This window comes from Cydia splendana, chromosome 24 (genome assembly GCF_910591565.1).
Source record: "Cydia splendana chromosome 24, ilCydSple1.2, whole genome shotgun sequence".
Classification (NCBI taxonomy): Eukaryota; Metazoa; Arthropoda; class Insecta; order Lepidoptera; family Tortricidae; genus Cydia; species Cydia splendana.
In genome coordinates, this window is record NC_085983.1 from 1,356,266 (window position 1) to 1,370,327 (window position 14,062).

General features: G+C 37.9%; 2 protein-coding genes across 2 annotated transcripts in view; one reads left to right on the forward strand and one right to left on the reverse strand.

Annotated features, from left to right (window-relative positions):
* LOC134802150 (zinc finger protein 25-like) overlaps positions 1-14,062 on the forward strand; it is a 371,645-nt gene that overhangs the window by 315,906 nt on the left and 41,677 nt on the right. The gene's annotated exons all lie outside the window — the stretch shown is intronic.
* On the reverse strand, positions 3,441-13,890 carry LOC134802078 (zinc finger protein 99-like). Its single transcript, XM_063774672.1, has 13 exons — positions 13,636-13,890; positions 12,574-12,696; positions 11,301-11,861; positions 10,505-10,639; positions 9,736-9,872; positions 8,549-8,623; positions 8,325-8,454; positions 7,610-7,813; positions 6,095-6,259; positions 5,663-5,764; positions 4,625-4,723; positions 3,735-3,888; positions 3,441-3,565 (listed from the first exon to the last, which is right to left on the reverse strand). Exons 1-13 carry the CDS (start codon positions 13,768-13,770, stop codon positions 3,441-3,443), a joined length of 2,145 nt encoding a protein of 714 aa, XP_063630742.1. The 5' UTR covers positions 13,771-13,890.

Below are 14,062 nucleotides of genomic sequence, written 5' to 3' on the forward strand. Positions count from 1 at the left end.
TGACAAAGGCAAGATCAGCAAATGTACAATTTGTATGATCGTGCCTGATATTTGAGATCACAGAAAATAAATATTTTAAATCCACTATTCTGCGACCTTCTAAAATTTTGTTTTATCATGATTCATGATCAAAAAGCTCGGATTCAATAGTCATATCAAACGTCGATTATGCAGTTGATGATGAGCTTGCATTTTCTACCATTGGTGCTGCAAATGCATCAACCGGTGGCGATAAACTTTGCCCTCTTGTAAAACAAATTACTATTGTGATTGTGTCCAGCAAAAGGCCAAAATTCGGTTTACTTTCCTGTTTAAAATATTACTAATTTATTCATATTTCAGATTAGGTACATAGGTAACTGTCTGAATGTTACAATGCCAGCTGGCAAATTCTATCACATTTGTTTGTTTGGTAGTCATGGTAACATTCACTTACATTGATATCCTTATTAATATCTGTATCTTATTATCCAGACCTTAAAATATTGCCACCGTTGCCCTTTAAAAAAATACTGTTTAAATAATTGGCTACTCAAACAATGCTTCTATAGTATAAATAATGACTACACAAAAATGGGTAGTATTGTATATAATGCACGAAATAAGGCCCGATTCTTAAGCGGGTGTAAATTTTGAGGCCATGTCCGCTAATACTATAGACAAAATATCAAGTTTAATAAACACAAAAAAAAAACATTGATGGGCCTTATTTTATAATTTAGGCCTTACTTTGTAATTTAAAGTAGAGTTAGGCCAAGAAAAATCTATAGCGATTTTGATAGAACACGCAGTGCAAGTATTATTTCAAACGTCGCTTCTATGAAATTATGACATATAAATAACACATGCACTGCGTGTGCTATCAAAATTGCTGTAGACTTTTCTTGGTCTGACTCTAAAATATTCTTTATTACACCACAAACATAAAAACAAATTTAAAAAAAACCGGCGAAGTGCAAGTCGGACTCGCACACGAAGGGTTCCGTACCATTATTTATAAAAACGGTCACCCATCCAAGTACTGACCCCGCCCGACGTTGCTTAACTTCGGTCAAAAATCACGTTTGTTGTATGGGAGGCCCCACTAAATTTTTTATTTAATCCTGTTTTTAGTATTTGTTGTTATAGCGGCAACAGAAATAAATCATCTGGGAAAATTTCAACTGTCTAGCTATCACGGTTCGTGAGATACAGCCTGGTGACAGACGGACGGACGGACAGCGGAATCTTAGTAATAGGGTCCCGTGTTTTACCCTTTGGGTACGGAACCCTAAAACCGATTTACAATGTAGATAAAGGTAGCAACAGGCGGTCTTATCGCTGTTAGTTCTTATTCTTCGTTTGTTTAGCATTAGAGTGAAGGTGACGTGTCTTTTTTAAGCATGCAATCGTATAATTATTTAGCTTTTTTTGTAATAGTTATGTACTTAGTGGTTAATATTAGTATTTACTATTTTTTTTTTCAATAATGCTTAAAAACGAAGTATAGACATGACAACCAAATATTAACGCCATTGTAGGGCAGGATATACAGAACATGAATCATTTGTACTGTCACGCTCCGTGATTGTTGAGCCATTTAGGGTTCTAGCTAAATTGGACATTCCATAGAGCACGAGTAAGTATGGAACAACCAATTCAGCTAGGACCCTAAATTGCTCGACAATTACGAAGCGTGCCTGTAGGTACCTAAAAATTTTGTTAACCCATTTTAACCATGCAATAAAATATTTTTGATTTTGATTTCTAATTTGAAATATTAGAATCAAAAAGTTCATAATAGATTGTATATCATAACTACAAAAATGTGTTCCCTACTCTCAACCCAAAACCCCTTGTATCTTAGGATCTAGATATTTTCACACAAGACGGTTTATCGATAACTTCTTACATCACTAGATTATCGACATTAAATGTCTACTATTGCCCATCACTTTTCTGGCTGTGTACGTATTTAGAAACTTGACTCCGCCCCTAAAATTAGTGCGATAGGGACAACTGCAGCTGAGGCGAAAAATCCTGCGTAAAAATGACAAAAATCGAGGTTTCGTAGTCCTCTTTTTCCTCCCCCAAAACTTAACCAATCGTAACCAAATTTGGAAATCTAAATGATTATGAAATTATCTGTGTCGGACCGTTTTGCTTTTTTGGCTAATTGATATCAGTTTTGAATACCACGCCTCTCATTGCGGCATAGTCTATTAGGCCATTTTGGCCGTTTTTGAAGGGCTCTAGCGCCTTAAAAAACAAAAATATCAAAAAAAGCAAAACGGTCCGACACAGATATTGACAATATTAATCTGTGTTGAAAAAATCATTGCTCTAGCTTCAAAAACCACGGAGGAAAACGAGGACTACGTTTGTATGGAGGAATGACCACTCCTGTTGGCTCTTAAGACGAAAGTGGAGGACCCGTGTGAAACCGCCTTTTATTATTTACTTATTTTAAACTTTATTGCACAATATAACAAATAAAGTACAAATGGCGGACTTAATGCCTATAGGTATTCTTTCCTTTTCATACAAACGTAGTCCTCATTTTCCTCTCTGGATATTAACATTATTGAAAATAGTTTGACACAATTTGTTGTATATCAACCACAGCTATGTAGGGGACGTTTGATAGTTTTCGAATTTTTAACTATTATATAAGTTAGGAGCGTTTAAAATTTTGTATGAAATCCGTTTTACGATCCTAATTTTTCCAATAATCAAAAATTCTAAAAAAATCAAACGTAGGGGCATAGCTATATGGTTAATATACATCAAATTATATAAACACATTAATTGACATTATAAATAATATTAATATCCAGAGAGGAAAATGGTTTTCCTCTTAAGTTTAGCCTAAATCAGGGTGTGAAACTCCTAACTTCGGGCAAACTCGGCTCCGTTCGGCTCAGCATTGCTCCGACCAATTATTAGGGTTGACACAACTTGACGTCCCTCTGCGTGCACGACCACAGATGAGATAATGGCTTGAATTTTGACAACCCTAAATAGCCGAAAGGGATAGTGCCATATATTAGAAAGTTACAGCATGATTCGACCTTGAACCGCTGTCAAACTTCGGTTTTGTAAAAAGTTTCCTTTCTGTACGGTAGCAGGCGTGGCTCACTCCGCGATTTCGTCGAGGGTCAGGTAGCTCAAAGTATATCCATTCCACACCAATTTTGGTGGCTAGCCAAAAGCCGCGCGTGGCGCTGTCGTCACCTAGCGGCCATATCTGTCCTGATCGTAACAGACGCGTTTTGTTAGAGAGTGAGTCTTCTGTACCTAGTACTATTATTTATTCTGTGACGGTAGTACTATTAGACTGGAATCACATCTGTCAGCATCGAGCCGCATTTTATATATGAGAAATCGCTCGTTAGTATGAAGATGCGTACGCATCGGAAAGCTGAAAGCATGCATAGAAAAAAAACAAACATATTATCAACTCATTTATTGTCTAAACCCTGTACATGTTTCCTGGTCTTCCTGGAGCGGTCCCGCCGGGGCGGCGGCAGGCCGCGGTGCGCGGCGTCCAAGCGCGTCGAGAACAATGCCTTGAATGTTGACAACCCTAAATAGCCATATATTAGAAAGTTACAGCATGCTTCGACCTTGAACCGCTATCAAACTTCGGTTATGTAGGATGTTTCCTTTCTGTACGGTAGTACTATTACTTATTCTGTGCCTAAATGAGAAAAAAACAACCATTGAAGTATTTCCAACTCATTTATTGTCTAAACCCTGTACATGTTTTCTAGTCTTCCTGGAGCGGTCCCGCCGGGGCTGGGGCAGGCCGCGGTGGACAGAGTCCGTGTGCACGCGCGCGTCCGAGCGCGTCGTGAACACGCGCGCGCACACCGAGCACGGGAAGTGCCCGCGGATCCCTAGGTGGACCTGCACAAAAATTAATACAAAAATATTTTTTTGTTAATAGGGCGCTGGTGGCCTAGCGGTAAGAGCGTGTGACTCTCAATCCGGAGGTCGCAGGTTCAAACCCCGGCTCGTACCAATGACTTTTTCGGAACTTATGTACGAAATATCATTTGATATTTACCAGTCGCTTTTCGGTGAAGGAAAACATCGTGAGGAAACCGAACTAATCCCAATAAGGCCTAGTTTACCCTCTGGGTTGGAAGATCAGATCGCAATCGCTTTCGTAAAAACTAGTGCCTACGTCAATTCTTGGGATTAGTTGTCAAGCGGACCCCAGGCTCCCATGAGCCGTGGTAAATGCCGGGATAACGCGAGGAAGAAGAAGAGATTTTTTGTTAATAGGGGGTATTACTGCAATGTTCTGCCGCCAGAGTGCAGCCTAGTGCACATACTAAACCATAGAGTAACTTATACATACTTAGGCCTTAAACAGTTTTTTGACAAGTTTTCACGATGACATTGATGTAGTTTTGTGGTTAGTTTACAGGTGGCCTAACGCGAAAATCGAAATTTCGTTATCTGTCTCTCTATCGATCCAATAGGCAAGAGTGATAGAGAGAGGCAGAAACCAAACTTTCGATTGTCGTGTTTCACGGTAGGCCCTGTGATTATGCTAGTGACGCCCTCTACGCAGAGTTTTGCGTAATGTTCCAAAATGTTGAATTCAGGACCTTACGACCGCCTGAATACTACTCACTGTTTTATGATGTCTGTTGAAGTTAGCCTTGGAGCTAAAGGCGCGCGGACATTCGGCGCATTGGTATGGTTTCTCGCCTGTGTGCGTCCGCGTGTGCCACTGCATATCCAAGCAAACAATGTTAAGAGAGGGCTAACGCAATATTGTAGTTTTTACATTGAATTTTACTGGCGCTACTATATTGTAGTCAGGACGTTGATGAAAATGTTGAGGGTAGACATCACAATTTGAAACCATCCACCACACCTATGTTAACAGTCATAATTATAAACAATGACACAGAACAAATAATAGTACTACCGCACAGAAATGACATTACTATGAAGTATTTGAACAAATTAAATTATTTTTCAGAAAATATTTTAATTTGTTTTTATCAAGTAGAAACACTACTATATAAATTATAAACTGAAATAAATGTCATATACTAAGAAAAAGTGACCAAGGCCTCCAGTGCCCCAGGCTGGAATCGAACCAGCGTCCTCTGCTATCGCGGCAGGTGCCTGAACCACTCGGCCACCGGGCCACAGCGACATTAGTCAAATTTTTCCAAGTATATGCACTTCCTACTGAAGGCTTGTGGCGCCCCCTGGCCATCTCTAAGGTAGAACAGTATGGTTCGAACCTTCTATCTGGATCATTCTCATGATGATACCGAGCTAGCGAGAGAGATGGCGCTGCCAATCAATACTATGAAGTATTTGAACAAATTAAACCCTTGGCCTTGGTCACTTTTTCTTAGTATATGACATTTATTTCAGTTTAGAAATGACATTTCCTACAAAACCGTAGTTTGACAACGATTAAAAGATTCATAATGTATGGCACTATCCCTTTCAGCTATTTAGGGTTGTCAAAATTCCGGTCATTATCTTATCTGTGGTGGTGCACGCAAAGGGACGCCAAGTTGTGCCAACCCTAATAATTGCTCGGAGCGATGCTGAGTCGAACGGAGCCGAGAATGCTTGGTCCGACTCTAGTCAAGTTTCTTCCTCTATTTTATAAATTACAATGTAACGTTCAATAGTCAATACTTACAACTAGCGAGGACTTTAACGTGAAGGCCTTGGGGCAGTGCTCGCAGGCGAATGGTTTCACGCCGTCGTGTATGCGCTGGTGGTACCGGAGCAAAGCTGCGTTCTGTTAACAATTAATAAAAAATATATAAACGTGATTCATCTCTTACAAAGTTTTAATAACTAATGCTGAAGCTTAAAATATTGGTATTTTTTCTTGAAAGCCGAGCGAAGCGAAGGTCTCTGTTTCAACTTGGGTAAAAATGCTTTCGTCTGGTTTTTCTCCTTTACAGGTCGCAATTCTCAACCGATTCTTATGAAATTTCGTAAGCAGGTTCGATAATCATACAGATTTTTTCAGCCGATTCTCTTTTTGAACAATTAAGATAGCCTTTACCAGCTAGTGTGGTGAAAAATAATTTATTTTAAATATGTACAGTGAAATGCCGTATACCGGTTTGATCCGACCGCAGTGCTCGCACACGAACTGCCCCGGCTGGCGCGGCTTGCTGGCGTACTTGCGGCGCGGCGCGTGCCGCGGCCGCCGGCCCTGCTGGTTGAGGTGCTTGCGCCGGTGGTGCGTGTCGTACGATGACAATGTGGGGAATGTCATGTTGCACTAAAAAAAAGATAAACGAAATAAGTTTTTGTCAAAAAAAACATTTTTGGTACAAGCTTTTATCGCTGACTGTACTTTTCTTTCCACAGGCAACTAATACTAAAAACCTCAAACACAGGTTGCGTTGTTTTATCACAGAGTTCCTATGGCCCCTCATGTGTCCATCATCAGATCAGCTCGATGGTACCATAATATTGCATTGTCACCCAACTTACATATGTATGCAAATATTCAGCTTCATTGGAAGTCAGGAAGTGGGTAAAATTTAACTTGCATGATTTGACCCGTACAAACATAGTTGCATACATAAACACATAGGGTACATCGCAAGTAAATACATAATAAAATAAATAGTTTAAATACCTAAATTAAGTAAAATAGCCTATAAACAGTATGTAAAAAGAGGAGCTTATTTCTACCAACAAACTGTTATACAGTTTGGCGGAGGTTGTACCTATCATGTAAGAATATGCTGTTCCGTGAATAAATGTTTTTTTTTTTTTTTAATAAAGAACCTTATAAAAAGGGTAAGAGGCACATTTTAATTAAAATTGTACACAAATGTCCGTATATATTTAATTCTTTCCTTTTGCGTTACCGCCATACAAAGTCTATGCAAAATAATCACGGAATGGAAATAAAATCTACGAGCAATTTTCACTCCTATTAGGATCAACAAAGTTCATGATTATGAGAAGGAATAACATAAAAATATCCAATGTAGAAAAGTGTAGTGTAGACGTTAAATAGGCCCAAGAAAAAGATATAATCTTTTTTTAGCCCAGAGACTAAAATCACAGTTCTGTTGCCCCAATTCGGCCGACCGCTATGTCGATAGGATGATTGGGTATACAGATGTAGTGCATAATTATTTTCCTTCGTATTTTCACGGAAACGTACGAACGTGTCTCGCTATTTCAGTCGAGTCTCGGTACAAAAAGTACTAAGGCACAGAATAAATAATAGTACTAGGTACAGAAGACTCAATCTCTAACAAAGCACGTCTGTTACGATCAGGACAGATATGGCCGCTAGGTGGCGACAGCGCCACGCGCGGCTTATGGCTAGCCACCAAAATTGGTGTGGAACGGATGTACTTTTAGCTACCTGTAGCAAAGCGACGAAATCGCGGAGTGAGCCACGCCTGACTGAGGTTTACTGAAGTAGCATGACAAATACGAACGTTTCCGTGAAAATATGACGGAAAACAATTATGCACTACATCTGTAAAATTGGTTAACTGAAATGTAATTTTGGTATCTGGGATAAAAAAAAGAGCTTAGCTTTATGTATGTACTTTTTCACTACAGGCCAAAAATAAAAATGTGCACTTATATATGTGAAACAAACCTCCTCGCACCGATGTGTCTCAGTCGGATGTGTCTCTTCGACATGTTCCTGTAACTTGTCCTCGCTCGCACAGTTCTCGCCGCACTGCTCGCACGGCCGCAGGGCTCCGTGCTCGCCGGCCGTGTCCGTGTGTCTGTTCAGCGCCGAGACACAATTGAACTCGACAGAGCAGGTGGGGCATTTATATTTCTGAGGTTTCGCATTCTGAAAAGTTCATTAAATTGGGTTTAAAAATTTAAGTCAAGGCAGGAATCGGATCCGCATATTTTTGGATTATTTTATACTAAACTAGCGGCCCACTAAAGTTGGAGAAGGAAGGCCACAAACAGATCGGACTGGAGAGACTTGCTTGACCAGGCTAAGGTCCACCCGCGGCTGTAATGCCTCAGATGATGATGATGAAACTAGCGGCCCACCTCGGCTTCGCACGGGTTAAAATATTAAAATTATACACCCAAACCTTCCTCAAGAATCTCCCTATTGATAGGTGAAAACCGCATGAGAATACGTTCAGTAGTTTTTGAGTTTATCGCGAACATACAAACAGACAGACGCGGCGGGGGACTTTGTTTTATAAGGTGTAGTGATAAATGTAGGACTCAGTTGTGTTTTAGGTACCGACTTCGTATTATTAGATTGCCCAATTAGAAATGAAATAATTAACAAAGAAGGAAGAACGAAAACGAAACGAAAAGGCGAAGAGATTTTTACAGACTTCGGGATGCATCCTGTTCTTGTGTAGCAGCGCCCCCTTCTGGCTGACGAACGTCTCGCCGCACACGTCGCACGCCACGTTCATGGCGGGGTGCGACAGCCGCACGTGCGTCAGGTACGTCGTGCTTTTACTAGAACGAATAAATTACAATTAAAGCAAATATCACCAACAACAAGCAAACAAGTATGATATGGATGTAGATAAAATACGTGAAATTCACTCACTTGAAGGTCTTCCCGCAGTGTTGACATTCGAAAGTCTTGCCCGCGTGCATGGCGTGATGATTCTTCGCATGCGCCCTGCAATTTTATAAACAAGTTAACAACAACAACAACACAAACACAACCTACACAACAACAAAACAACAACAAGTTATAGTTCGTTTTTTTTAGCATTAGAAAAAAGGTAAACAATCCTGACGTGTCTTTTTATTGAAAATTATTGAAATACGCTTTTAAAAATTAGTTTATATTACTTATGAAAGCAAAAGAATGTAAATAATCGTATATGATTTATAATTGTTACATATTTGCTGTGACTTATTTTTAAAAAGTGTTTTTTAATAAAAAGACACGTCAAGATCGCTTACCCTCTTTCTAATGCCAAAAAAACGGACTATAGTTAGGCAGTAGATAGGATAACTAACCTATCCCGTGCGACAACGTTTTAGCTATTGAACTTGCAAACGAACTGCCACTGGTGGAAGTTCTGACGCTTCTACGGACGTTTCTTTGACCTCACACTGCATGTTTCACAGGCATATGGTTTTTTATATATAAAAACTAACCTGTCTCGAGATGCGGAACTGCAACCGTCGCTGAATTTGCAAATGAACTTAGTGCGTGTCGATGTTTCTGCGGCAATTTTCTTTGAGGATTCGCAGCATATATTGCAGGCGGATGATTTACAACACAGCATATTTCGCAGGCGTATGGGTTTAGGTTATTACGATTGCTAACCAGAGAGCCTACCGCGAACCACCTTCGACGTGTTGCCTCCCTGTTGCACTTGTAAATTCGTACGTAAGAGTGACAGGGACGCAACACGTCGAACGTGGTTCGCGGTAGGCCCTCTGTTCCGAGAAACAAAGTTGCAGGTGTCACCGAACTTGCAGAATTAGTTCGTTTTTTTAGCATTAGAAAGAAGGTAAGCGATCTTGACATGCCTTTTAATTGAAAAACGCTTTATAAAAATCAGTAACTATTACTATTGAAAGCAGAAGAATATAAATGATCGTATTAGATTCATAATTGTTACATATTTGCCGTGACTTATTTTTAAAACTTTTTTTTCAATTATAAGACACATCCAGATTGTTTACCTTTTTTCTAATGCTAAAAAAACGAACTATAGCTATGTTCGAGCTCACGCTGCATATTTCGCAGGTGTATGGGTTTGTATGATAACTAACCTGTCCCGAGAGACAAAGTTGCAGGTGTCACCGAACTTGCAAATGAACTTAAGGCGGTGGGACTCCTGGTGCTTTAAGAGACGGCACTTCACGTTGAAGCGCATCGCGCAGATCTCGCACACGAGAGAACCGGCGCTCTAAACCAATAAAATATTCTTCTGTTAAAAAATATTTAAACTCCTTAGTCCCTCTCGTGTTAGTCCCAGTCATTTTAGCAGTTTTGAATTTCGAAGCTTCTTTTATTATTTTATAGTTAAAAATCCTATTTGATTTTTTCTTTTATTAGAAGGATAACCTACCAGAAGATATAAAAATAATAGAAAAAGAGACATTGTTTTTAAAAAAGCTTAAAGATTTCCTTGTTACCAATTGTTTTTATGATATTAACGAATATTATAACTTTATGGAATTTTATTAATTTTAAGAGCTACTTATATACATTACGTAAACTTTCTGCATCATAGATATGTTGTAAATATTGCATGTTATTTGCATACAATGCAGTGCCCTGATGGATTTGTGGTAAACGTACTGATTTTTAGTTATAAGACCTACTGTAATTTCTTAGACAATAAAGTTTCTTTAAAGCGAAACCCACAAAAGCAATAAATAAATGAAAACGGTTTATAAGATAATGTACAAAACAAATTTTATAAACTAAAATTAAAATACGTATCAAAAATTTAAATCACATGTGGAGATTTCTTAGTTTACTGGCTTCGGTATATATTAAACTAAAGTTTATATTGGAAATTAGACTATAACATACAGGGCTGTGGCGAACTAGATGGTTGTTGAAGGCCGTCTCCGAATCGAAGCCTTTCCCGCAGTCCTCGCACCGGAAACGAGACTCCAGGTAGTTGCGGGACTTCTTGCGCGAGGCGATCTCTTCCAGCTGCTCTTCCTGCAAGTATATTACTCGTTACAACGAACTAGAACTATAGAAGTTTGACTAAAACTCAAAAATAATTACTATAGGTCAAATATATATTGATTGAAAAATGACCCCACGGGAAATATGCGGCGGGCGACCGTACAGTCGTAGTGCATAATTATTTTCCATCGTATTTTCACGGAAATGTACGCACTTGTCTTGCTATTTCAGTCAGTGTCGGTACAAAAAGTACTGAGGTTGACCGAAGTAGCATGACAAATACGAACGTTTCCTAGAAAATACGATGGAAATTCCTTGGACGAAAAGCGTGTTGGGCGAAAAGCGTACTTAAATTCATTTGGACGAATCGCGTATCGGACCAACAGCTATCAAATCGCCCACGCAGTGTAAATGTTATTTATAGTTCATAATTTCATAGAAGTTTGACGTTTATAATAATATCAAATCCGCTGCAGACTTTTCTTGGTCTGACTCTAGTGACCATTCACAACTTATTTTAATAGCATGAAATTGTGTATAATATTTGATAATATTCATTGCTGCGCGCGAGGCATATTTATTGAAAAGGGATAACTGTCAGTGATATGTACATGTCAGATCAGTCATATGGACCGTTTAAGGTTAAAAATGTACTATGATCTTTGTCTATACTAAATACGATGGTTCTTACCTTGCTCAAATGTACAATTTGTACAGCATAAGCACTCTCAATAGCAGAATTATCAGATACATTCTTTGTCACTTTTTTCTTATTCTTTCTCACCACTTCTTTTACTAGTTTATTGTTATCAGTTTTCAATTTTACTATCTCTTTCTTAACCACTGTAGTTTTTCTTTCCCTTCGTTTTTTCTTTTTTTCTGTACACTTATAATCTTCTTCACTACTCACAGTACTGACATATATTTCATCATTATCAAATTCAATTTCTATTTCTTTCTTTTTCTTAACTGTAATACCAATTTTTCTCTTCCTTCTTTTAATATCTTTAACATTTTTTACAACAACGAATTCTTTATCCGTATCATTATTTATGTTTACTTCATAATTATTTTCATTCTCTTCTTTCAAATCTGTATTCTTTATGAGATTCGCTATATTAACTGTGTCTATACTTGGTTCGACCTTTATATCTTCTGCTGATACGGTGCAGTCTACAGTTTCAACTTGAGTTACGCTTAGATTGGGAAATCTGAGAGGAGGATGGCTTGATCTAGTACAATCTGGGTCCAACTGAAAGATGATAATGTAATAAAATTAATAGTACAGTGAAGTGTAGATTTATGAGTGTAGACAACTTACTCAAAAATATGTCCCATAGTTCTTAACTTCTTAATTCGCTGACATAAGAGCTATGGGACATCATTTTGAGATGATTTGTGCACCCATATTTATACACTTGACTGCACTATAATTAGTGACAAATTGACAATTGTATATTTAAAATAATGTTTATGGTTTTAATAAATCAAATAATGTTTAGAATCTGTGAGTAAGGGAGGCTACATGTGGCTTTCCATGGTCCATGGGTCCTTTTATGGTTTGTGTGCAATAAGGAGCATTCTATATATATTCTATATATTATATAAAAATAAGGACCCTTCTGTGATGGAGAGCCACAAATAAAAATAATTTCTAGCCACCCACCATAATAGAAAAACTGGCAGTCTAATTTGAATCAATAGTATTATAAAATAGTTATTTACGATACAAGTGCGGAAAAGAGGAAATTCGAAACAAGTGGCGAATGCAGAAATATTAATCAGTATCAATTTGGTAAACACACTGCAAGAATTACATAATTTACTCTAAATCGGATTGTATGACAGTAACAAGTATGAAATTACTTAAATACAATAATCTAAATTAGTATTATTTTTATTACATGACGAAAAATTTAGCCTTAAAGTCCCTTTGAGGGCCTGAACTATGGCCTAAATCCTACCTTAAAGAGATGTGGCAATAGGCTCTGTTGTGTGCGGAGACACATGTTCTTGAATGACACACATTTGAGCAGCAGCGCTTGGCAGTACACACACAGGTATTGTGGAAGCGTGTCCTGCAGTAGCTAGAAATTTAAAAAAATTTGGATTATTTTAATTGAGATTACTAATTTCACTGGAAAGAAATAACAATTAAAAAGAGACAAGGCATTACGTCCGCCATATGTACTTTCTTGTGATGCGCAATAAAGTTTAAAATAAATAAATAATAAATGAAAAGCAAGCAGCATTTACATTAGATATTAGATACAGAGAAAACTTCTTAAGTCTAGAAAAAAAAACTTATTTTTTACATACCTACACAATCTACACATTGTAAATACTAATCGTTTAGTTTTAAGTGTGCAAACATGCTCCACATTCAATACAATCCCTTTCTGACGTATTGGTATGATGGAATGAAACAAACGATTATGATGGCTTGTCAACTTTAGTACCTAAACATTTATGAATAACGGGGTTAGTGGAGTTCACAGATTGTCTCAGTGTGGTGAGTGCTACTAAGTCCCCCGCCCCATCTGTCTGTTTGTGTGTTTGTTCGCGATAAACTCAAAAACTTCTGAACAGATTTTCATGCGGTTTTCACCTATCAATAGACTGATTCTTAAGGAAGGTTTTAGTATATAATTTGCTAACCCATGCGAAGCCGGGGCAGGTCGCTAATACTTAATAGAATCATCCAGATGTGGAGTAATTTTCTCGGTTAGAATAAATGTTTAGTTAAAATCCAAAAGGGACATATATTTCAAACACAAATCTAACAGTGAAATTTATATAAATATTGTATAAAAACTTATAAACTAAAAGTATCTAACTATTCTAAATTAATAAAAATAAAACAAACCTAAACAAAACACAGTGAAAAAACATTGGACATATTTGTGTCTCCTTACTTGCATATATTTATTTCAGATTCAGATACTTCCAACCGCGCATATGCAGTAATTATTTTATATGGTCTTTATAGAACTTAACAGTACTTAGAACTAGTAGTAAACACTTACAGGAGTTCCTACGATGCATGAAAAGGCGCCAGTGAGGTGATGTTCGTGCATATTGAACAATTTGTAGTCGGTAGACAGGCAGGCACGACAACACAATAAGGAGTCACGATTTGTCTCATTTTGGGTCGTATCCATGGTCAAATACTTGTATCGTCACGGCAGGTAATACCACTGATATAAGGGTTTCAAATACAACGAGTATTTTGGTAGCTTTGATTGTTTTTTTGCTCTCTAATCTCTAATAGAGAAAATACGAAACACTGTACGTATTGCTGTGGACTGTCATTGTCAAAATTTTTACAGCGTTCAGAAATTATTTATATATATCAAAATTCACCGCACAACACTGCGACCTTGGTGTGGTCAAAATCTCTTTCGCGGTTTAACTTATAGTTGCGTCCTTAACACACGTACGGCGACCACCTTA